This window comes from Pollicipes pollicipes, unplaced genomic scaffold (genome assembly GCF_011947565.3).
Source record: "Pollicipes pollicipes isolate AB1234 unplaced genomic scaffold, Ppol_2.1 Scaffold_4002;HRSCAF=4701_pilon_pilon_pilon, whole genome shotgun sequence".
NCBI lineage: Eukaryota > Metazoa > Arthropoda > Thecostraca > Pollicipedomorpha > Pollicipedidae > Pollicipes > Pollicipes pollicipes.
The window spans coordinates 19,862,918-19,888,079 of record NW_023596420.1 but is presented as its reverse complement, the minus strand read 5'-3'; the positions used below and the strand labels follow the sequence as shown (position 1 = coordinate 19,888,079).

At 54.2% G+C, this 25,162-nt stretch overlaps 1 protein-coding gene across 3 annotated transcripts in view; it reads right to left on the bottom strand.

Annotated features, from left to right (window-relative positions):
- The window catches only part of LOC119093773 (echinoderm microtubule-associated protein-like 2), a 66,050-nt gene that overhangs the window by 27,170 nt on the left and 13,718 nt on the right, over window positions 1-25,162 (bottom strand). Inside the window, exon 1 of one of the 3 annotated variants that reach the window (XM_037216781.1) lies at window positions 598-667. The exons of the other annotated variants lie outside the window; for them this stretch is intronic. Within the exon in view, the coding sequence (XP_037072676.1) occupies window positions 598-640 (43 nt within the window). The 5' untranslated portion in view covers window positions 641-667. Of the gene's footprint in view, window positions 1-597; window positions 668-25,162 lie in introns of those variants that run through there. 3 annotated transcript variants of the gene reach the window in all.

The following is a 25,162-nucleotide window of genomic DNA, read 5'->3' as shown; positions in this document are numbered from 1 at the left end:
ATTTCGACGAATGGGAGGACAGTCAAGCCCCGAGTGTCGTGATATGAACCCAGACTGAGACCCGGGGCGTTCCAACGGTGTCTCAAAAACCTGTGACAAAAACTTGGCGACTAATGACAGACGGAGCCATCTGTTGTCAACTTTGTGGTTTTCTGCGACATGCTTTTGGTAGTGTCTGCTCTTAAGTTTGCGGATTGGCTCGGACTCGATCGCTGCAGCCAGGACTACATGGCGTGCCATGCTCTCAGCGGATATACGACGCCAGGCTTTCTGACGCACCCGCTGACCAAACTGGCCTGGCCCCATACCTCGGCTCTGGAGCGGTAAACCGTCACGTTGTCGGCATCAAGGAGACGAAAAGGCCCGAGGCTGGCTGCGACCAGCGTGCTGGGAAATATTTGCCATGACGCGATGGGAAATCCGATCTTCGCCTCAGACCTCGTGCAAGAGCACGGTCAAAGCCTGTGTCTACACAGGAAGCTGGTGAGCGAGTACGTTCAAAGTATGCGTTCACACTGGAGTCTGGTGTGAGCACGGCCTCAGCGAGTGGGACGGGCGGCTTCTGCGTTCATCGCAAGACACCAGCGAGATGCTTACACCAGGCCGTGTGGACGTCAGTGTGCCGTTCACACTTGGTCATCGTTGCGCCGGCACCGTGGTGACTCGGTGAGCCGCTGGCAGGCTGCCGCCACGACCGACACTGTATCAGCGGCAGGCGGCGGTGACGAAGGCACCGTGCTAAACCGTTGGCTTGATCGCCAGGTCGACTTGACGGCTCCGTCCGGTGCAGGCGTCCTGTGGGGCCGTGGAGGCGCGAGAGGCCGGGACGACTCTGGCAGCAGCGTGCGCCCACGGACCAGCACGGCACCCGCGGCGACTCATGGGCTCGTTACCCGCTGACCGACTAATATTTCCTCACTCGTAGACTCGTTTCTTGAGACACTGCTCCTCCGCTTCAGCACACCTGCGCACTGGCAGATAGAGCTGAGCACCGTCACGCCTAGGGAGGGCCGCTCCCAGCTAAAGTCTACTAGTGTCTTAAATTCACCACTGCGCTGGCTCTAATGGTACGCCACTCGGCGATGTCATTCACGACGGGTTGAAATGTCGCCTTGTAGTGCGCTCGATCAAGAAGACACCACCGGCGCGGCGGCCCCGTCACATCCGACTCACCACGTGATACTGCCTTCAGATAAACACTGCGGCCGGTGGTACGTATAGCAGCATGACATCCGGACACCGGATCTGACTCGTGGAGAGCAGCAGCGGATCCAGGGAACAGTCAGGGGGTGCAGGGGACGCGGGGGCGGATTCAGGGCACAAAAGAGGGATGAGGCATGCGCAGGCACGGGTGCTGCAAGCGGTTGAATAAGGGAGACAGACGCAGAAGCAGATCTCGTAGACAGTCGGAGGGAGCAGAGGGGTGACTAAAGATGCAGAGGGGAAGACATGGGAGGAGCGCCTCCAGGAAACAGTCGGTGAACGGAGCACCAACTGGCCACTGGAGAAGGGCAGACTGGTGTCTGTCTGGTAATTTCATAATGTTGATGAAGCTGAGCAAGCACAGCGCTGTGATTGTTGGGATTCTTTGAACCAAATTTTACGTCCAGCTCCATGAAGAGGCGACCAAAAGTGCTCCCGCCCCAATCAACTGCGACGCAAAGAACCATGTGTTCAGTACGTGCCGGCTGCTGAACCTGATTTAAGGCCTACAAAAATATACAAAAACACGGAATCAAGTGAGCGATGAAGCCCTGATGAGATGCTACTGGTGGCAATGGTTCATCAACATCTGGAATGACAATGTTTTCGGCGCAGCACTCGGGTGCAGTTCTGCGGGCAGGATGTGTGAACTTAAGTCTGTTAAGGATGCTACGGTAAGTGATATAATATATAAAACTGACTTGGTGAAGACAGCGAGACGAACTTTGCCCACTGCAACTGAAAATCATGAACACACGCGAAATACCGGTATCACAGTGAGAAATCATGTAATGTAACTATGCGACATTCTTTGCAAGATATTCAAACAGTCCGACATTTGACTTGCAAGATCGTTATAAACAAAAGCAGGTTTTGCCAATCTGCATGCCTACTGCATCGATAAGCTCCTTCGGTCTGTTTATTTGAACTGCTATGGTTGTGGTAATGGTCAACAGCCATCGATTAGAAGAATGGCCGCAAGAGTCTTGAAATTATTGCTGCCAGTGTCATAGAGAATATACCTAAAAACATATGTCACAAACTGATTTGCCGGGGTTCACCTACAGCAAATCAAGGGACTGCTCTTATAGATTGCATTTCACCGATGGCACTTCAGGTGCGCGGAGCAGTTACGCTGAAGATGTCGGATCACACTTCAAGACACCCGTGTGGTCTGGATGGACTAGACCGCGGCGCGCCCGTGTATTCTGGACTAGACTGTGGCGCGGCCGTGCATTCTGGACCAGACTGGAGCGAGGGACTGTATTCGGGATCAGACTGTGACACAGCCGTGCATTCCGGATTAGACTGTAGCACGGCCGTGTATTCCGGATCAGACTGTAGCACGGCCGTGTATTCCTGATCAGACTGTGGCACGGCCGTGTATTCCGAATCAGCGCGCCAGGGAGGCTGACCTAGCTGAGCCATCGAAGCCTAAGTTGTTGCAGGTATTTTGCACGTGTGGCATCGTGTTTGCCGATACAGCACATGTTGCCTGATCAGGTTCTTTGTAGGGTGTTGCAGGCTGGAGTGCTGTTCTCACGTCGAGTGGTGTTGTATTGCGGCTAATGTATCAGACTGCACTGAGCGCGACGAGAGGTCACACGTGGGAAGCAGAGCATGATAAGGAGGCGTCGACGCGCGGGGCTCCGCGGTGACCTGACGCTGCTGTTTGTGTGTGTCTCAGGGCGGGCATGAGCGGGACACCCAGACCCTGACATTGTACTACACACAGCACATCACATTTGAACTGCATACTCTGACACAGAATAGGTCTCGACCGACTATACGGAAGGCACCTCGAAACTGACCACTTGCTCCGAAGAGGCACCTTGTCTCCCAGTTTCATCTCCTCTGCATAATACAGATTTGCGTTTATTCCGCTTGACTACAATCCATTTCGAATTAGAATCGAGCTGAAAGCTGAATCAGAACCTGATACAAAATGCAAAAGTGAAACTTCTATGACTCACTTTTCAAAAAGCGCCAGGGAGGGCTTTTTCCAAGGGTGATGCTGGGGAGATCCCGGCGATATGGGAGATCAAAATACAGATTCCACTAGCCTTTTTACAATTCGCAATTGCTCCCCGATTTAGGTAACTTTATTCTTGCGTCCAGTGAAAAACATAAAAAAGATGTCGCGAGTTGACTGCTTATATCATGGGACTAAATTACATGGGGGTAGTGATAGCGCCAGCGCTGAAGGTAGTGCCGAATCCAGTAAATCTCCAGTGAAGAGACATCCAAGGTCATATATAGTACAACCCGACAAAGAGCTATATCTGGACCGCCACACCATGGCCTAAGCTTAGTGGAAAACCAACGAGTATCAGATTTCGGCGATTTCATTTTTATAAGACGCCTCATTCTGGAGCTGTCCCTAAATAGAATGGCAAAGCAAAGCGGTACTCCGTCGAAGGATATTCTTTGCATAGAAGCTGTGTTCTCCCGATTTCCCACGAGACCCGCCACTGGCTGCAGGCCTGCAATGTGAGCATTTCTTCATATATTTATACCAGCTTTTTAGCTTCCCCCTAGAGGAAGTCTCAGGCGGTGGCACCACAACCTGGCACAACTATCCATCACCGCATAGAGTAAACTGGAAATGCAAACGTCAGGCTTGTAGGTCTCCTCTTCCAGAGAACCTCAAACGGAGACACTGCAACCTGCCACAACTGGCCGCCACCGCACATAGCGAACGGGAGAGGCAAATGCCAAGCTTTTTTTTAGCCTCCCCTTCCGGACAGTCCCGAGTGGTGACACCGCAGCCTGGCCTGCCGTCATCAGGCTGCTCTGGCTTACCAGCCAGCACTAGCCCCACGTGACTGGTCGCAAATAGCAGCAATGCACGGACCGGTTATTTGACCTTGCCTCAACCATCGCCTCAGCACGGCGCCGTGTGAGTATCGCGCTAATTCGCCACAGCTCTGCTGCTGGCAACGCAAAGTCATACCATGTTTAATGCATATTTGTTATTGCCCCGTCGAGTGTGGTTTGTGCGTGGTCCGTTGCATTTCCACAGGCACAGCAGGGCACACAGGGCACAGAGGGCCTCGGCGAGCAGCGGTCTAAGACATAGGGCGCGCCTAGCTTCCGGTTCGTCCCCGCAGGTGATGAGCACGAGTGCGCTGCTTTTGCCGCTGACGGCGGCGGCGTGGAGCGACTGAGACCGCGACTGGACTGAGCTCTGCTGGCACAGCGTGGACTGGACCCGGCCGTGTTGGTACAACGCGGACTGGACCGGGTCCTGCTGATACAGCGTAGATTGGACCAGGCCGTGCTGGTACAACGCGGACTGGACCGGGCAATGCCGGCATAGCGTGGAATGGACCGGGCCCTGCCGGTACAGCGCGGACTGGAAAGGCCCTGGTGGTACAGCGTGGACTGGACCGCGCCATGCCGGCATAGCGTGGACTGTGCCGGGGCCTGCTGGCGAAGCGTTGACTGGATGGCCGTCTCTGAGGTGATGGCCAAGATCGACGACGGCTTTGGGGGAGTGGGCACATACAGCTGGCGGCGATTCGAGGTCGGTGTCCGGCGTCTGACGTCCGATGCTAGTGTCTGCTCTTTCACTTAAAGAGAATGGTCTACATTGAAAGATATTGAGCCGAGCATGATATATGATAAAATAAGCGCACTTGTAACTATTGGTCGCTTTTAAGTACAAACGACAGCTATACACAAACAAATTTCACTATTTTGTGCATTTGCTCCTCAATACGTCATCGCTTGACTGCATCAGGAAACGTGTGTATGATATAAAAGTGGCTGCCAAACTGGCTGTGAGAAGCTGCCACCGTAGCGGACGGGCTGGCTCGCTTGTAATAATTCAACTCTTCGAGCGGTGTCGTGCTAACCGGTACGGTGTTTCCAGAATCCAAATATTCTCAGGTGTGCTTATTTTAGCCCTTTCTCGTGGTGTTCTTGGATATTAAGCCGCTATTCAATATCGCCTAGTTGCATTTTGCATTGCATCTAATTGCATTTTGATACCGTCTAACTGCACTGGGAAGAGTTCAAGATGTGTAAAACATGAGAGCGTGTGAGAATCATTCATGCTGATTGTCGCGTTGAGGTTAACTTAAGCAGCGGTCCTATTGCGAGCACTCAAGCGCAGTAGCGCATGGTTATCATCGCCGCCAATATCTCGCAAATCTGCCGCGAACTTGAAACAACAGCCGCCATGCCGCCTCTGCACTGCAGACGGGGCCAGAGGACTGTGCCGCTCTGCACGGAGCCTGCTGCCGCGCTCAGCACGTCCGGACGCGTCAGCGCGACGCCACGCCGCCCACCGGGCACGGAGCCGGCGTCTGCGGCGGCACGGTGTTGGCGGCTCAGGTCTGCTGAGCAGGCATGACGCGCCCGGCTGAGGCCGCTCCATGGCGGCCCCTGTTGAGGCGCTGCGCGGCGGCCAGACTCGACCTCCCTCCGGCTGCTCACTGCATGGCGGAGTCGGAACTGAGCTCGGCAAAACAACGCTGGCCGGGCGGGCGCGGCCATACCATTGATCGCTTCAGGCGCTCGGGGCTTCAGAGCGATGATCTGACCAAACACACCACACGATCACCATCACTACCACCACCCCACTCATGGATTTCTCGTCCCATCATGAAACCAGTCCAGCCAGATCACACAAATTTGCAGAAGTTCCTGAGGACTACTTCAATACGACCCGATATAACTGGGCATCAGGGGCTGCTTGACGTAAAATTTCTGGCAAGTATGTCACCACAAATCTGCATTGTCGTAAGGTCTAAAAAGACACATTTCTTCCGAAAGGTGAAAATAGGTCAAATAAAAAAAAAATATCATTACGGTATCGCTGATTATATCATAAACAACTATCCACGGCACATATGGACGGTTTTCGGATGGCATGAATGAGTGCATGTGGTATGCAATGAGGGCGAAGCCACGAAGAACCGAAGCCGATTTCGGCGCTGAAGTCAGTGAATCCCGGGTCATATGTCAGCTGTTGGCGTGTGAACGGTCAAGAATTTGATGCCGAATGCACAGATGTTGCACAGGCAGATACGAGAGGTGACAGCAGCGGATCCAGGTAGCCGGGGATGGTTTTCGGGGAAACAATGTTTAATGTTAAGATTGACATATAATAATGAATAATTTTAAAGATTTCAATCTGAGCGAATACAAGATTGTTTATTGTTGACATGGATTTGACATCTCGATGAAGCCCATATGCTGCAGAAGAAGAGGCATGAAGTGAGGGGAGCGGCGCGACACACAAAACTTATAAGGTAAATTTGTGCGCAACTCAAGGAGAACTGCAGTTTTGCATTTTTTTGCTCCGGTTCCGGTTATGGATCCGGATACCGATTTAGTTCCGGTTCCGGTTCCGGTTCCAGTTCCAGTTCCGGTTCCGTCCTGCACCTCGCTGCGTATTGTCCAGTTACGGCAGGGCATAAAAAGGACACGGCGTAATGTCGCATGCTAAGCCAGTTTTCATAACGCAAAGATCCTTTAACTGATTTGGAATGTGAACACACGCCAGCACCTAAAAGAAAACATATGCTTTCTGTTGAATGAAACACATAGGCCATCAGGCTGCGATGGCCTCACGACCAGGAGAATGGGTGAACAATGACGCTGTGTGGTTCAGAAAGCAAATTGCTGCCATGGATTTTCCTCAAGCCTTCGTTGCGTCCTACTGATATTGAAGCGTTTGGATTTGAATCAGTAATCAGTTCCTATAACATACTTGCGGTATTGCTCACAAGCTATAGTTACGGGTAGGAGAGTGCCTAGTTAGAGGAGAGTGAGGCACTTCATACTTCGGGATAGGCCACCCTTCCTGGGTCGATAAGACCATCAAACCGGAGCCTATGCCATGCGGTGTTACTCACAAGCTATAGTTGCGGGGAGGAGAGTAAGGCACTTTATACTTCGGGATAGGGTCTCCCTTCCGGGTCGTTAAGACCTTCAAGCCGGAGCCTATGCCATGCGGTGTTACTCACAAGCTATAGTTGCGGGGAGGAGAGTGAGGCACTTTATACTTCGGGATAGGGTCTCCCTTCCTGGGTCGTTAAGACCCTCAAGCCGGAGCCCATGCCATGCGGCGGCGCCATGCTTCCGCATGGCGTCACCGCATCCTGCAGCCCGATGGCCGGTAGATAAAGTATCTGGAAGTCGGTAGAAACTTGATGATCTAACTTTGGACTAGGATGCCAAGACACGGGGGCCAAATCGTTCCCTCGCAGAGATTAGAACGAATTCCCTTCAACGACATGGTCGATTATGCCTGAGGAGATATTTGCTCCCTAAATCAACTCATGAAACGAAGTGTTGATGTATTTCCCCTCCGAGCAAATTTGCTTCTGTCGGAAGTGTTCACCTGTCACATTCCAGTGATATGAGCCCATTCTATGAGTTTGTCTTGACCGCCACGAACTCAGTCTGTGACCAATAGGCTACCTGTTGCCAAGCTCTCGGCACGACCTTGTATGTTAATGGGTCCTTTCGTTCATGTCTGTTCTCTGTCTTGTAAATCGATATCGAACGCGTTGTTTTCCTTTCACAGTTACCATGTGCCCGAAGGAGCCTATTGCGGTTTTTCAACCTCCTACCCCTTCCAGATACTCTTCATCCACTGGCCACAAGAGTACAGGATGCGATTGCACCATGCCTTCCTCTACTTTCTGACTGTTCTTGACCAGCAAAACATTACAGAGCACATCCATGCGGCTGAGGTCATGCCGCGACCACATCTCACCAGACCCCTTCTGTGTGCAGCGCCCGATCACCCTCACATCCATGCGGCTGAGCTCATGCCGCGACCGCATCCCACCAGACCCCTTCCGTGTGCAGCGCCCGATCACCCTCACATCCATGCGGCTGAGCTCATGCCGCGACCGCATCCCACCAGACCCCTTCTGTGTGCAGCGCCCGATCACCCTCACATCCACGCGGCTGAGCTCATGCCGCGACCGCATCCCACCAGACCCCTTCTGTGTGCAGCGCTCGAGCGCCCCCCGTGTCACGGCGGCGTGTTTACACGCCCTCGCCGAAACCAGACGCGGACATGCCGCTGCCCCGGACGGCAGGATCGCGTCTCTGTCCAGTGTCGCCAGCCGGCTGTGAGTCAGCTCTCACTCGAGCGTCACCGGTCGGGCGGGACGCAGCAAAGCTCAAGATGCCGACAGCTGACAGGGGAAGTTGTCAGAACACTGTGGCCCGCAAATTGTGACATGTTGTCGCTGTTACGCTCATGCTTTACTCATAGCTGAATCCTGGCATTGAGACATTGGGTTCCAGGCTAGATAATAGCACATACTGCTCGAGCAAGTTTTTCAACATAGATAACTTTAAAACCACACTTATGCAATTTTTCAATTTATGACTAACACAAAAATGATATCAATGTAGTCTCAAAGCTGTGTGAAGTGCAACTATCTATTTCTAAATATGATTTCAGCGTGTACCAGCAAAACCATGCAAGAATCACGCTGTTTAGCACATAATCGTAGGCCAAACACAAGCTCGAGATGAGAAAATGGTCGTCTGGGTGCCCATTCACATGACCACATCTGGCGTTGCATCACAGACATCTGACACTGTGTCCATGAAATGTGCATTACGTCTGTTATCAGGTTAACACTTTCTAGGGTGTGACCTTTCGTGGAATGTGGTAAGATGTACAGCAAGGGACTGAACAGACCTCTACCTACCTCGCTCAAATGGTGCTGCCTTTTCAGGTTAACTTGCTCAACAACCTTTACTTGATCATAGTTTTCCAAGTTTTTGTTATTTCATTCTGGGCACGTCAAAGGTTTCGCCTGTTTGGGCACAGGCGTCACAGGCTGCGCTCGTGGCGCACCGTGCCAGGGGGGGGGGGGGCACTTTAAACCGCATCTTCGACCTAGAGCTAATTTCAGTGCATTTACTTGCATGTTGAAATGTCGTCTTTCAGAATTTGAATGCTAATTTTTAGGACTCAAATATTCGTTTTCATGATGCGAGAGTTCAAAAGAATCGAATGAATTTGAATCCTGCAACTCAGAATACTCAGCTATATGTAGTACGGGGAAGACCGCCAATGGCGAATGCGGCTGCGAGCCAACTTATATTGGGATAACACGGGGCTCTATTTTGTAGAAGGTTAAACACTGACCACAAAGAAATGTGCCAGTGCCCATTGGTTTCGTGCGCACACTTTCTGAATTATTTCGAAAAGAGGGTCCTTGGTTACTTGGACAGGGACTAGTGAAAGTCCTCATCTTTTGAGAATTGCGCGATAAAACTAGATGCAGGTTCACAAAACATTCTGCGCCTGTTCATACATCTTTTTGCACGCACAGTAACCCCTTAGATGATCTCTCAACAGGGCCTAGGTTGTGTCAAAGGGTTTTATGCTTCAACGCATTTCGAGTGCCGTCATTTATCACGATTGCAATCGATCGGCACCAAACATAAACCATGGTGAGCATTCAACGCTACAACAATGACGCTATACTTGATTGTTTATATATGTCTAACCATGCGACAGAGCACCCGGCTAACCGTACCGAAGAGGAACTACAAAGCCATGTGGAAAACCAGAAGTTCTTCACACCGCGACACACCGCGCGCTCCCTAAAAGCTGATCAAATGGCTACAATCAGCCCAGTCTCTATCTCAGCTCTGTATGCCAACATTTACAAAGTCGTGCCAAGAACCAGCATGACACTTACGCAGATTTGTTACTGACTTAATTCCGGGCACACTGTGATGCAGTTTTGTGTGTTGTGAGCATACATTCATGCAGAGGTCCGTCACTGGGAGAGAGTCAGCACCCGCGTGCGATCGGCAGATTCGTCGGCTGCCTCTCACCGCCAGCGCCAGCCATGGATCGCCGTGCAATAGCCCCCCCCCCCCCCGCAAGACCGTCGCTTCTCGCAAACCAGATGTGTGCTTCTGACGCTCTTCGGTGTTACTAAGCACACACAATGAATCCCCATAGACTATCTAAAATTCAGCCACGATTACGCGACAATTCAGGTGTCCTTAAAAAAGACTTAAGGAGGGGATGTGAACCCCACTTTAGAGGCGACGGTTAAAGGGATGTGTACTTAACATATGTATTGGGCTTTTAACTGAGATAGCTATTTTGAAGATCATTTAAGGTAATTCGCAGCCATAAGCTCTTTAAGTCTTTAAACGCTCTTGTTTCTGAGCTTGAAACACGCGGACTTGTGCAGACTATTTTGCTCCGCGTATATGAAGCTCATCCAGACATGCATGACGTCATAGCAACAGTCACACGGATACCGCCGCCTCAATGGTCATGTAATGCACAAATTCAATACGAAGATGATCATCGAGTTGTTTGTAACTGGTGTACGTCCGCACGATTCCCGGACAGTTAACAGACGGTTGGGGAGGTGGCAGCCAAGCAATGCGGAAAAACTGTGCCATCTGTTGGCGGATTTATTAGCAGCACGCTTCAGCAAAAGGACCTGAAATATGTGCGTATAATCGAACGATTAGACTTAAAAAGCAACGTGAAATACGACATTAACTTTAATGTGAGCGGATGTGTATGCTATTTCGGGTAGTCAAGGAGGACTTGATGTACTCGTTCAGCAAACCATTACCGACCATTAGGATAATAAAGGATCGATGAATTATCCCGCTATCCATCCGCTTTAACTCACTGGGTCACTCGACGAATGGTGCGAAATTTGTTAGCTTGGAGGGAGTGCGGTGCAAAAATGTGATAACAGGGAACTCAGAGGGAAAAAGTGGATTAGTATGCAGGAAACATCGCACATTCATGTAGGGAAAGAGAGACGGAGATATTCAACGTAAAAACCGAAAACTAATGTACAAAGGATGTTAGAAGTGTTTCAAGCGGGGTTGTCCCACATATTTAAGACATGTGTCCGTTGTCATTTGTACTGTAGAAGTGACGAAGTGGAAATAACTGTTTGTCCAGACTGAAGCAGGCTCAAATAGAATTGGAACGTCTTATCGCTTGGCATATATATATATATATATATATATATATATATATATATATATATATATATATATATGCTGAACGGATAAAAACGACATGAAAGGTACGCGGGCTGCCCGCGCGCGGTGTTTTGAGCCCGGTCCCAGGTTGGCGTGCACCCCACCGAAGGCTGGCCACCAAACTGAGTGTGCTTTTGTTCCACTCACTGGCATCCAACGGCCGTCATAGCTGGCCAGCTAACGGCCTCCGACGATCGATTTGACGTCATTGTTCACACGGACCGTAATCCCCGCACACCTGTCCCCGTCGCCAACTGCGACGCGCGTCTGGTGTGGCCGTCAGGCAAGGTGCTGGGCTTGGGGGAACCCGGCCCGGAGTGCGGCACAGCAAGTTCACGCGTTCGACGTGGCTTCCACAAAGATAAGACGGTAGCATTAGCCTTATTCCTCGGATAAAAACCTGGAGAATGGATCTATGGTTGGGTTGGTATTTCGGCAACATACCTTTACCGAAACAATAGCGGATAAGACTTCAGCTATTGTTTCGATAAAGGCATGTTGCCGAAACATTAACCCAACTATATCTTCATTCTCCTGGTTTTTCACCGAGGAATAAGGCTAATACTACTGTCTTATCCATGTGAATAATGTTCCTCGCTAATGCATTGAACAGCTTTAGTGCGTCTCACGAGCACGAAGTCATTCGCAACTAACCAAAGTATATATACATATATGAATCGTGCATAGTTTTCATTCGGTAAGGAAAGGAGACTGATGCCCGTTTTATTCCGTCCAGCTTTAATGAAGAGAAGCGTCCAGGTGGATGTCTTCGATATGTCCGTTTTGTTCCGTCGCGGCACTATAATTAACAGAAATATTTTAGTCTTCGCACAATTTAAAACATGGTGTTCATGCAACATAACGGCGGAAGTCGAGCAGCACCAAGAAGGTCATGGTAACTTATTTTGTTCCAACAGCAATGATCTAAAGCTGGAATGTTGTTCATAACTGCTGTCAGCTGACTAGCTACTGCACTCATCCGTTTGTTCTTTCGAGGGTGATTGAGCGTGTTTACACGGGTGGCGGTAATATTGAGTTATGAACGGTATTGCATATTGTAGTAATATATACATATACATATATATATATATATATATATATATATATATATATACATACATACATATACATATATATACATATATATATATATATATATATATATATATATATATATATGTATACATTGGTACAGACGAAAAAGTTGCTTTGTTTTGGAAATGCTCCAAAACGGTAGGTTTATACCACGATAATCCAAGAAATAAGTTGTAAACACCCATGCGGTCGCGATTACAATGGAGACCACATTCCCGTTGATATCGAAAGGTGTCAACGCTCTCTGACATCCATGGCCACGAGGGCTATGCTTAATGAGTGCAGTTGCCACCGTTTATATATAACATTAAGGCTTTCCTACATCAATGTCACTCCTCACGTACAATGGTAATTGCAACAGATAGAAGTGCGCAACAAAAACAAGTCAGTCTTTAATGAGAGAGGTACTTATGCATAAAGCTCCTGTGTGCTGTGTTGCGAGTTTTTACGCTGTAAATAAGCATTTATTTCCAGCAAAAGAAGCGATGATCTGCCGGCCACCAGTCGATGGTAACCTCCGGAGAACAGCGCTGCAAGCAGCCACGCCGCGCGCCTTGGACCGGCCAGAGCCGGCGCAGGCAGCGGGGACTTGGAGCGGTGAAACATGGGGCTGGCGTCATGAGGCCGGTCAGCGCCTCAGGCAGTGTCGACGTCCGCGCGATGGCCTGCTTAGCTCTCCACTTCTGACGACCGCTGACGGCCTGCTGGGAGCGGCCCGCGGTCCGGCGGAGCGCCAGACGTGAGTCGCCGCCCGCAGTCTGCACGCCCGCCGGCGCCACTCTGCCTCTCTCGTGACCGCCGGCGCCACTCTGCCCCTCTCGTGACCGCCGGCGCCACTCCGCCTCTCTCGTGACCGCCGGCGCCACGCCGCCTCTCTCGTGACCGCCGGCGCCACGCCGCCTCTCTCGTGACCGGCCGCGCCGCGCAGGGGGCCGGGCGCCTGTCTGACCTATTGCTGAGTCGGTCAGCGCCACGACTCCCCTCGCAGCTGGCGTGCCGCCCCGCCCCGCCCCGCCCCCTCGCCGCGCTGACCGGCACGAACGCCGCAGGACAAGGCATGGCCTTCCATGGTGATGTCAGCCTGCGGCGTGATCTCTGGCCAGGCTCCGGGGGAGGGGGGGGGGGGGGGGGACTGCGGTGTGCGCCGGGCATGACCGGACTCTCCAAGCAGGGGCGTTGCCAGGGATGACCGGGTCTTCTGAACAGGGGCGTCGCCAGGGATTATCGGGTCCGCTGAATAGGGGTGTCGCCAGGGATGGCCGGGACCTCCGAGCAGGGACGTCGTTGGGACATCCGTCACAAAAACACCGCGAGATGTGTTTGACATTTGTCACAAACACCGTTCAATGCGCCAGAGTCAGACCGGCTGACCTTCGAAGCGCCGCTGCTGTGACCGCCTGAGCCGTCGACCTCAGTTGGACCTGTTCGCAGCTCTTAGCATCTGTCACGCCTCCTCCACGCGGTTCAAATAAGCACCTGTCGTGCCATGCAGTGCGATCGGTGTCACGGTAACATCGCCCTCTAAAGGTAACGGAGCAGCCCTGCTAAGCTCCCGGCATCCTTTTCGACAATTTATTGCCGTCTTTGGTCACAGGTGACACCCGACCTGACAAAGCTACCTGCGCGCCGCCATACAGCTGGTGTGGCTGCAACACTCGCGCCTTTAAGGCCTAAAACGACAAATGTGGTCACGAGCAGTAACCGTTGTTCTGCCACTTAACGTACCGATCAAATCTATCTGTGCGGTGCCAAATCCAGGCGAAGACGCCTTTTTGAGCATTTAATTTCGATCTCGTTAACATGAAAGCGCCATGACCGCACAGATAATCAAAGGCCACGTATCAGTCTACTGAGTGTGATGTGAAACGTTCTCTTGAGCAATCAACAGCTCTCCATAGACGCTGGGTTGCGTGATTACGCGATCATTTCACCCCAGATCCCTAATATTGATTACCATTATTATGAACGTAAGCTGTCTAGTCATCTGCTATATCCTTCGCGCTCCTCTCCTTTATTTTGAGTATAGCCTGAACATCTCCCTCTAGGAGACCCACAATGTGCTCGTGGTACAAAGAGCACCGCCTGGAGCGCTGGAAACACGGCAAAGTGGACAGACGCCCATTCCGCCCCTTGCGTCTAATTCCCGCATGATTGCCAAGGTCATCTTTCATCATCGCACGACATGAAGCGGACCTCAACGAGACGAACGCACCGGCAGCAGGGCTCGTCGGCGCCAGCCCAGGGCGGTGCTCCAACATGCAGCAGAGGTGCAATATTGTCTTTGAACAGACCCAGAACCATCGTCAGTACCGGCATAGCCAGTCGCCATGGCGTAGAACACCCGTCCATAGCTGGCAATATCGTCCAGCGCTTGCGTTCGGACCGGGTACCAATGTTTTGAGCACATGCAGCCATTTTAACAAGGAGCGTGTGCATGCCGCCCCACCGACCCGGCGGAGGCGGCCGGCGCCAGCAAACTCGGTCAGCGGCCAGTGAAAACGGCAGTGCAGTGACCGGCGGTGGTGCGGCACTGGTCAGTGGCTGTGCCGCTCCCGCTCACGTCGCAGCCAGCGGTACCCGCACGAGAGCCAGCCCCGGGCCATCGGGAATTCGGTCGGATCGTCTGAAAGCAGAGCTCACGGATGAAGCCCACGCCCGCTGGGGTCGGAAAGTTTCTGTGCACGCGGCAGCACATGCATAGGAACATGCCACGAGTTTCCACATCACTTCATAACGCGAGCATGGCGGGATCCCGGCGTGGCATCGCTTCAGAGCCGATCTGACCGCCCAGATGACAACACGCTTAGACACTGCGTTCCTCGAGCTCAGCAACACGCCGAGCACGGCGGGATCCCGGCCTGGCATCGCCTCAGAGCCGATCTGACCGCCCAGATGGCGACACACTTAGACACTGCGTTCCTCGAGCTCAGTAACACGCCGAGCCGTGCATCAATGATGCGTAGATCGCCCTCACTACACGGGCACGTGATCATGCCCAGATCTGGGCCCGGCAGCAGGTTAGCGCGTGACCGCACAGCCGCTCACTTCCGGTGTGGCTCTCCCCGCCGGCGGCCGCCCACGCAGAGCTCAGCCACCAATCGCTACCGGTCCCGCGACCGCGCGCCGGGCCGAGACGCCCAGACAGCCTGACGGGACGGATGGGGCGAGGCTCGCTGGGCTGACGGGGGGCGCACCGCTCTCACGCCCGCCGGGCTGACGACGCCGCGCCGCCACCAGAAATCGTCCACTTCCGTCCTGCGCTAACGGAACGGGTCCGGGCCGGCGCGGGCGGACCGGGCGCGGAGCCGGCTCACGGGCGCCGAGCTGGTTCCCGGCACAGAGCCGGGTCCCGTAGCGGCTCATCACCGATCCGCGTCACGTCTCAGCTGCCGCGCCGGGGAACGCCGAAAACAACGCCGGATCTTTGCGGTGACGGTGGCCGCTAGACTCGTGGACATGGGAGGCCGAGTGGCGATATTGCCGGTCCGATACAGCGAGGAGCCCTGTCGGGTCGCGAGCTTAGCGGAGTGGCGGCGATGCGTCACGGCCGCGTGTTTGCTGCGGACCGGTGGCAGTTGGCTGGCAGCGGCTGGGTGCCTTTGCCGCGAAGGGCGACGAGATAAACAACAAGCCGACAGCCACGTCCAGAGCGTATACGACGCGATATACGACATCGTCAACACGGACATACAAACAATATCAAGTGTGGGCCGTGAGTCACCTGACCACGCCCCGTACATTACAGGGAAAGGAGCGGACTGACAGGAAAAGCCGGCTCGTCCAGCCACGATTGCATAGCGGGAGAGCCAAGAGCCGCTGCACGACCACATATCTGTCCATATTGTACGGACCGGCCTGGAAGACCGCGTGCCGTGCCACTCGGCATGCAGTGGCCCTTATTAAGACCGGACTGAGCATCGTGCACCCCTGAGTCCCCACCAAAGTGCATCGAGATGAGACGACGCGGGGACAGGACCTCGGTCCACCACCGACCACCGGTGGCGTATATAGGCGTATAGGCGTCCTCTCCCCCTTGGTACCGCCATCTTCGGTCCTGCCCAGCGCAACATGTGGTGTCCAAACGCTTCGCAAAATGATTCACACGCATCCAGCAGATGGGCTTTAAACTGCCGAGCACTGCCATCCCGATCGGAGGCGCCAATGGACTCCAAACATTTGCAATTCCAGAAGTCTCCAAAGTCCGATTTGGAAATTGGACGGACAGGGGCAAAAATCCCTAGATTTTTGACAGCCGATATCGTTCTGTTATGCCGCCATTTGGTATGAATCTCATCTTGTTTAATGCAGATGCACATTATATACATTTCATACATATATACGGATACATACCAACGATCAGTTTCTTTCTTTACACTCGATTCGACTGAGGGAGTGCAGCGACCCGAGTAGTGGTTGGGGGTTCTTGATTGTAGGCAGTAATAAGCTCATGTTAAAAAATTGAATCTTGTTGGAGAACTTGACTTTTGGGGTAGCTTTGTAGACGGACAAATGGTCCTATCTCGAGCCTTGGATTGGGAATTTGGACAAACACCTCCAGAAAACGGCACCTCTTATGCCCATCAATGCTTCAGCGGCCCGTCGCGTCGGCCTCTCATCTGGCAAGCAAAGAGGTCTGGGCGTGGTCAGTGGTGGAACTCTTTGCATGCTTCGTTTAAGAATGAATTAATTCCACAAATGTCAAAGACTTATAACTGAGCCTATTCGTCCGTGTAGCTGCGTAGGAAAATTGACTTCATGTCTGAAATGCCCTTTCCCGCACCCTGAATGATTTTGCACAATGCGAGACTGGGGCGCGCTTTGGGGAGAACTCTCATCTCCTCCGTGCAGGACAGCGCCATGGGCCGAGCACCACGGCAGGTCACAGGCACGGCACCGCCATCTGTATGCATCAGCAGCCCTGCTGTACCGGCCTGTGCTGTCCCTGGGCTGCCAGCGGCTCCATATCGGCCGGGAGACCGTGCCGGCCCGATGAACATGGCGCTGACACGGCCGGCGCTGGGCGCGGCAGACGAACGACCTGACAGCTTGGGAGGCGCAGCAGCAGGGGTCAGCTGCCACGTGGCTGCGTTGGCACTTCAAGGGCATGATAGGACGTGGTAACGGTGAACCCGAACGCTGCCATGCCGCCGTCGAATGCCTTTGTTGTGATATAACATTCTGAATTGGCAACGGCGAAAGCTTTAACACGTTTGGGGTTAGAACATCCGAAATGTTTCCTCCATATAGATTTTACATGCGGTGTTCAGAAGGCAACACATCATCAACATGAGCACTGCGCTATCTTAGCACAGAGCAAAGGCAGGTTCTGCCTTCGGCTGCGGTATTTTCACCATGATACGATGTGAATTTTTTATGAAACATAACTGCTCGTGTGTGGTGCACAGCGCACGACAAAAGTCATACAACTATACGCAATGTGTGATAACGACGATTAAGAATTAGTGAAAACTCCGCTTTTCAAAGTAACCTCAGGCGAGTTTCTAGTGTGGAATGCTTTCAACCGTTTCTTCGGAAATCTGACATCATAGGGGCGGAAAGGGTAAACTGAAGGTCAAACCGGCCTGGCCAGCGAGGTCTGTCAATGGCTGCAGGCGACGGGTGGCGCCGCATTCCGGCGGTGTCTGACACGAGCCCGGTGGTGTCTGACGCCTGTCCGTTGGTATTCGAAACTGGCCCCGTGGCGTCTGACACCGGTCCGATGGCGTCTGACACAGGTCCGATGGCGTCTGACACAGGTCCGGCGGTGCCTCACACCGGTCCGGTGCTGTCTGACACCGGTCCGATGGTGTCTGACGCCGGTCCGTTGGTGTCCGACACCGGCCCGGTGGCGTCTGACACAGGTCCGGCGGTGCCTCACACCGGTCCGGTGCTGTCTGACACCGGTCCGATGGCGTCTGACACAGGTCCGGCGGTGCCTCACACCTGTCCGTTGGTGTCTGACGCCGGTCCGTTGGTGTCCGACACCGGCCCGGTGGCGTCTGACACCGGCCCGGTGGCGTCTGACACCGGCCCAGTGGTGCCTGACACCGGTCCGGTGGCGTCTGACGCCGGTCCAGCGTCCAAAAGCGGGCGATTATTCCGCGTTGGAGGCGCTCTGTCTTGATTAGAGGGGATTGCCGCGCCATATGGCGTCCGGGCCGGGTGCGTGGCGGGCGGGCCGGCGGGCTGGCGGAGGCGGCGAGTCCACGGTCCGCCGCGCCGGCCGGGTGCCGGGTGAGGTGCCGAGTCGGCGCTCGACAGCGGCAGGCCGGCGGAGGCGGCGAGCCCACGGTCCGCCGCGCCGGCCGGGTGCCGGGTGAGGTGCCGAGCCGGCGCTCGACAGCGGCAGGCCGGCTCTCAAGGCATGCTCTTCCGTGTGTATGGTATCTAGTGGGTTATGTGGATGTCGTGGAGCTGGCCTGGAGATATTCCGACGTTTAACTATATTTTAGCGTTCCACAAAACATCCGCCATGTTATCGTCCCCCCCCCCCCCCCCACATGGTCATCAGAGCTTCCTTTCGCATGTATTCCTCCCTGTATGTGCCCTCGAACTAAGCCCACCACCGGTGCGCTGTGTCGCTCAGCTAACAGTCAACGCGTCCGGACCTGAACGACTGCTGCTCCCTATACCCGGAGCGGCTGTTGCAACCCACACCCGGAGCGGCTGCTGCACCCCACACCCGGAGCGGCTGTTGCACCCCACACCCGGAGCGGCTGCTGTACCCCACACCCGGAGTGGTTGCTGTACCCCACACCCGGAGCGGCTGCTGCACCCCGCACCTGAAGCGGCTGCTGCACCCCACACCCGGAGCGGCTGCCGCACCCTACACCCGGAGCGGCTGCTGCACCCCACACCCGGAGCGGCTGCTGCGCCCCACACCCGGAGCGGCTACTGCACCCCCTTCACGCCACGCCCGGAGCTGCTGCTGCACCTCAGAACTGGAGAGGCTTCTGCACCCCACACCCGGAGCTGCTGCTGCACTCCACAGCCGGAGCGGCTGCTTCGCGCCACATCCGGAGTGGCTATCCGAGCGTGGAGTGTGGAGCGGCAATCCAGACTCTTTCCCATCGTCCACAGGACCAAGTAAGTTGGCCGGGATAAAACGATTTAATCGGTCGCAATTCCGCACCCAAATTCCCAAAGCGTTTTTCTGACGAATAATGCAACGAAATGTTTCACCCCGGATCCATTTGCAGCTTAAATGTAACAGACGGTATGGGCCGACCGCGTTCCATACCGGGTTATCTTTCGTCACCTTTCTAGTCTAAGAGATCAATGCACCGGACTCTCAGTCTTGCTGCAGCGCGTTTGAGCACCAAAACGGGCGCACTGCTTGGCTCGAAGCGCATGCTAAGGTCAGCTGGTGGCCGACCGGGGCGGTACTCCTGACTCAGTAGGCCGTGTCGAAGCGTTGGACGGCATGGAACACCATCGGTCGTCCTCATCAGGTAGGCTGAAAGCCAAATCGTTCCATGAGATGTGACCACATAACTTGGGTAGTGGGTTCCCTGTGCGACCAACAAGCACTGTTCAGCAAGTGCCTTGAACCTAAGACCACTTCCACTAGCCATTGAAGACAACAAAAAACAATGCAAAACATTTCCCGCTAGTACCCAAGTTAAAGTTCACAACTCGTGGGCACGTGTAAAGAAGTTAGCCCGATAAAAGCTTAAACTTAAGTCAAGGTGCCCTACGCCAAAACATATTGCTTTAGAAGCCATAGCCTCATTTGAGCTGCGCGCCTTTAGCTAAGAAGCGATACATAAGAAAAGGCCGAGCGTGAATCGTGCACCATAATCAAGCATTTGAAAGTTCTCCACAGCTTCGATCTGTTCGGTAAAAGAACATCTCCACCTGTTCTCCACCTGTTTCCCGTGTGTTTTCCGTGTGGCAGTGCCAGTAGCGTCCTGACCCCGGCCTTTCCTGCCCTATCCGTTACGTAATCTATTGATACCGCGCTAGCCATGCCTGGCCATATCAATCTGGTACATGTGTGACCATATAGAATGCTTCTTCATGGATTCGTTCTGCACATCTTGCGAGGGATGCAGTGCGCTGACAGCACGGACACCTAGTAAACACGCCGACACGAGCGGCAGCGGTGATGGCTCACTCGGCATCAGGCGACGACACGAGCGGCAGCGGTGATGGCTCACTCGGCATCAGGCGACGACACGAGCGGCGACGGTGATGGCTCACTCGGCATCAGGCGACGACACGAGCGGCGGCGGTGATGGCTCACTCGGCATCAGGCGACGACACGAGCGGCAGCGGTGATGGCTCACTCGGCATCAGGCGACGACACGAGCGGCAGCGGTGATGGCTCACTCGGCATCAGGCGACGACACGAGCGGCAGCGGTGATGGCTCACTCGGCATCAGGCGACGACACGAGCGGCAGCGGTGATGGCTCACTCGGCATCAGACGAAGACACGAGCGGCGACGGTGATGGCTCACTCGGCATCAGGCGACGACACGAGCGGCAGCGGTGATGGCTCACTCGGCATCAGGCGACGACACGAGCGGCAGCGGTGATGGCTCACTCGGCATCAGACGAAGACACGAGCGGCGACGGTGATGGCTCACTCGGCATCAGACGAAGACACGAGCGGCGACGGTGATGGCTCACTCGGCATCAGGCCCGGGCCTGTCCGGGTTTGCCCGGGGCAGCCGGGGCTCAATCCCAGGCTCCTGGGCGTGACCGATAGGACACTGCCGTCCGTCGTGCCCTGAGGGCTAGCGGGTCTGTCACCTGCGACCATCACCGAACACCGAACCTTGTGCGCTGCCAGGCTGCCGGCGCGCGACGCACGCTGGACATGTCCCGCGGCGGCGGCCTCGACTCGGGCTGATCTGGCGCGGCGCACCGAGCCGGCGCGCTGCCCGGATGCTGCCGGCTGGCCGCTGCCGGACATTCCTGCCCTCCCCTGGGTCGTGACCGATCGCGTGGCGTGCAGGCATGGAGCGGTCACAATGGACGCGGTCCTGATGGCGTGCGCACGGCCGCCATCACAGGGGACATTATGCGGACGGCGTGCCCCTTTCGTTCATTGAGACCTGCCACAAAAACTGCGGAAGTCGCCAGAAGCTCTAATCAGGACCAAACTGACATATGAATGCTGGACAGGTCATGGCATTCGTGACCATTATGCGGACAATTGATCGTGACCTGAACCGACGCATTCGCCAATGTTTTACTGAGCGTGAGCTCGACGCGCCAGGTTCTAGCAGTTAGTGGTTGGGCTCATTCTCAGGTCAGAAACCGCGCCGTGTTCCGTTGCCATACAGGAACTGGTGCGCGGTGAGATGATCGGGCGAGATGATCGGGCGAGATGATCGGGCGAGATGATCGGGCGAGATGATCGGGCGAGCCGCTGACACACTCCGGGGCGGTGACCGAGCGGCCCGCAGGTGGCCGACTGTCCCACCCGGCCGCCTTCAGTCCCGCGCCACAGCAGTGACCGAGCGGCCCGCAGGTGGCCGACTGTCCCACCCGGCCGCCTTCAGTCCCGCGCCACAGCAGTGACCGAGCGGCCCGCAGGTGGCCGACTGTCCCACCCGGCCGCCTTCAGTCCCGCGCCACAGCAGTGACCGAGCGGCCCGCAGGTGGCCGACTGTCCCAACTGGCCGCCTTCAGTCCCGCGCCACAGCAGTGACCGAGCGGCCCGCAGGTGGCCGACTGTCCCACCCGGCCGCCTTCAGTCCCGCGCCACAGCAGTGACCGAGCGGCCCGCAGGTGGCCGACTGTCCCACCCGGCCGCCTTCAGTCCCGCGCCACAGCAGTGACCGAGCGGCCCGCAGGTGGCCGACTGTTCCACCCGGCCGCCTTCAGTCCCGCGCCACAGCAGTGACCGAGCGGCCCGCGGATGGCCGACTGTCCCAACTGGCCGCCTTCAGTCCCGCGCCACAGCAGTGACCGGGCGGCCCGCAGGTGGCCGACTGTCCCAACTGGCCGCCTTCAGTCCCGCGCCACAGCAGTGACCGAGCGGCCCGCGGATGGCCGACTGTCCCAACTGGCCGCCTTCAGTCCCGCGCCACAGCAGTGACCGAGCGGCCCGCAGGTGGCCGACTGTCCCAACCGGCCGCCTTCAGTCCCGCGCCACAGCAGTGACCGAGCGGCCCGCAGGTGGCCGACTGTCCCACCCGGCCGCCTTCAGTCCCGCGCCACAGCAGTGACCGAACGGCCCGCGGATGGCCGACTGTCCCAACCGGCCGCCTTCAGTCCCGCGCCACAGCAGTGACCTAGCGGCCCGCGGATGGCCGACTGTCCCAACCGGCAGCCTCCAGTCCCGCGCCATAGCAGGGACTGAGCACTCCGCGGTCGGCCGGCTGTCCCACTCGTCCTTCAGTCCCGCACCACACCCGCGAGCCCATGGCGCTGCTCGGAACAGTGGGCAGTCCTCATCCCCAGTGAACGGCCATGCCAGCCACTTCGACGTTATGCCAGTTCGAGCCGTTTGTACACGAGTCACAGGCGGATGAGTGGACTAGTCGTTAAAAACCCTGTACTCGGTACCTGTTGCATTTAAGAAGGTGGTTTTTTTATATCGTCGACAAGTGCAGGTGTTTGCAGTCCCAGCAGTAGAATGAACTGGCGGACATACGCTAAGCACTAGTAGTGATCCCAAATCATCCCCATAACAAGCTTCGCATTAACTTCACGACCAATAAACTGCTGCCCGCACGAGGGCTGGGTCGGCTCGTCGGCTCGGGCCCCTTGGTCCCGTGGCTTCGGCCGGCGTCTTCTCTGGCATCTGATGTCAGACAGGCTCAATGGAGCCCAGTCCACGTCCGTGGCATGCCACACTTCTGATGGGTGGCATGGGACAGGCTGGACGCGGGAGAATGCGGAGTCGCACTGACCGAGGAGGGCACCAACTGCCATCGTTCAAACAACAAACATTTGCAAAGTGGAATAGGTTGTTCTTAAATTCGCGTCGAGCTTATCCACCTGCCTAAAGCTTCTAAGAAAGAAGGTGTTGCGTGGCGTGCGACCATTTTTCTTTTGTCTTTGCATGCTGTGGCTCATATGAAATGCTAGAAAAGTGTGAATGCTTTACTTTCGAAATATCTTTTTTAAATTGACAATTGACAAGACTGTGATCGTGCTTATCAAAGATGGGCACCTAGAAGCATAAAATTGACTGGGGTCGTATACAACTAACATTCTGATTGATTAGAGTTTATATCATGATAACCTGCTTGTCCTAGATACTTTGGTCCTTAACAATTCAGCCGCGGGTGCTTCCCAAAAAAAGCTGCCAGTCGTACCTTCCGTAAGCTTCTTCAGACCACGGGGATGATACCACCGTTTATGGTAGTGGTGGTTTATGGTGGCGTGAATGAGACCGTGATAGAGGACAGCGCCGCGTTTCGTGTGTTTGATAATGCGTTCATATCGCAGGTTTGACCAAAAAAATGGTACCAGATGATGTGAGATCTCTCACGTTTGAAATCATCTCCGACAGCCTGTAGGGCCATCTCTGCTACAAATATCGGTTCCTATCATGCGTTAACAATGAATGATCAAGTTAAGCGAGACAACGGCACGCTGCAATCTTCCTTAGGTATGCAGTCGCTATCTAAGCTGAACATAATCAATCAGCTCTGGCAAAATCGGTTAAATTGTCAGTTAGATGGGTCCCGAACCATCTTTAGCATACATATTTCAGAAAACATTTTTGCGTCTGTTAAGATAAAAAGTGCTGTGCTTTACTCGGAAAATCCATAGTTTGTTTATATTCAGTTCCAAGTGATACACTTAACCTGACCTGGATTGCCTCAGGTTGGCCTAAAGCCCTTAAGGGGCCCAAACCGAGGGGCGTTCGGCTAGTCAGAGACTTGAATATCTACCATATTTTGTTCTGCGACCCCAGCTCAATTATGGTAAAGAGGTATGACAAGGAAGATGCCATCGTCCCTGACTGGTCTGGCTCAAGAATAAAAATAATTTCCGCCCAGCAAGGAACAACGTCGAAAGCGGATAAGTTTTCGGCACCTCTTGCGTTGAAGGAGGTGCCTCAGGTTTGGAGGATATTTCAAAAAGGTGCCCTAGTGAGCCCTTAGGACCTATCATTAATATTAATAGCATTGGGGAGCACAAGTGTATCACATCAGATCACTGCAAGCAAGCTGATTCTATCAATTTTTTAGTCCAAAATATACGGCCAATGTTTCAGAACAGCATTGGATCTTTTTCTCCTTTTCGTAGCCCACGATGTCACCCCGTAACGCGCGTTAACATGACACTCGCAGTCATTTTGAATTTTTATTGAATTTCGTGTACTGGGGAGATCGTGAGGGAAGGCTGCTAAGGTGTCAGTACTATTCTGTTCACCACGTGATGGTGAACTTGACTTCCTGTTCACCATCCAATGGATTTCCCCAAGCATTTTATGATGATGCAAAAGAGTATCGTCTGTACCCCATTTTAACTTATCTGGTCAAATGCATTGATCACCTTTGATCAGTTCGCAATCATATTTGGCCCAATTATCCTCGACTTAGGTTTGATTTTGGTCAAAATTCCTCTTTACCCCTCTTCACCCACTTCTTTCTCAGGTGTAGTTCAATACAGTAATAATAATTTGATTTTTGGCAGAACTCAGATAAAGCTGGTCTGCTCAGGATGGGACTAATTTGTCGCAAAGTGGTGGGAAATATGTTCATTTACATTACGTAGTGCGTCCAATCACCGTGATGGCCGAGGTAGGTGTATCATACGTTTGCGTATGGGTTGGGTGTGAATGACACCAGTAGAAGCAAACATCCGTTATTGGCACAGCAGACAGCGTAGGCAGCAATTAGCGAGACGTGCATGGGTGAAAGTCGGAACATATGTTTCACA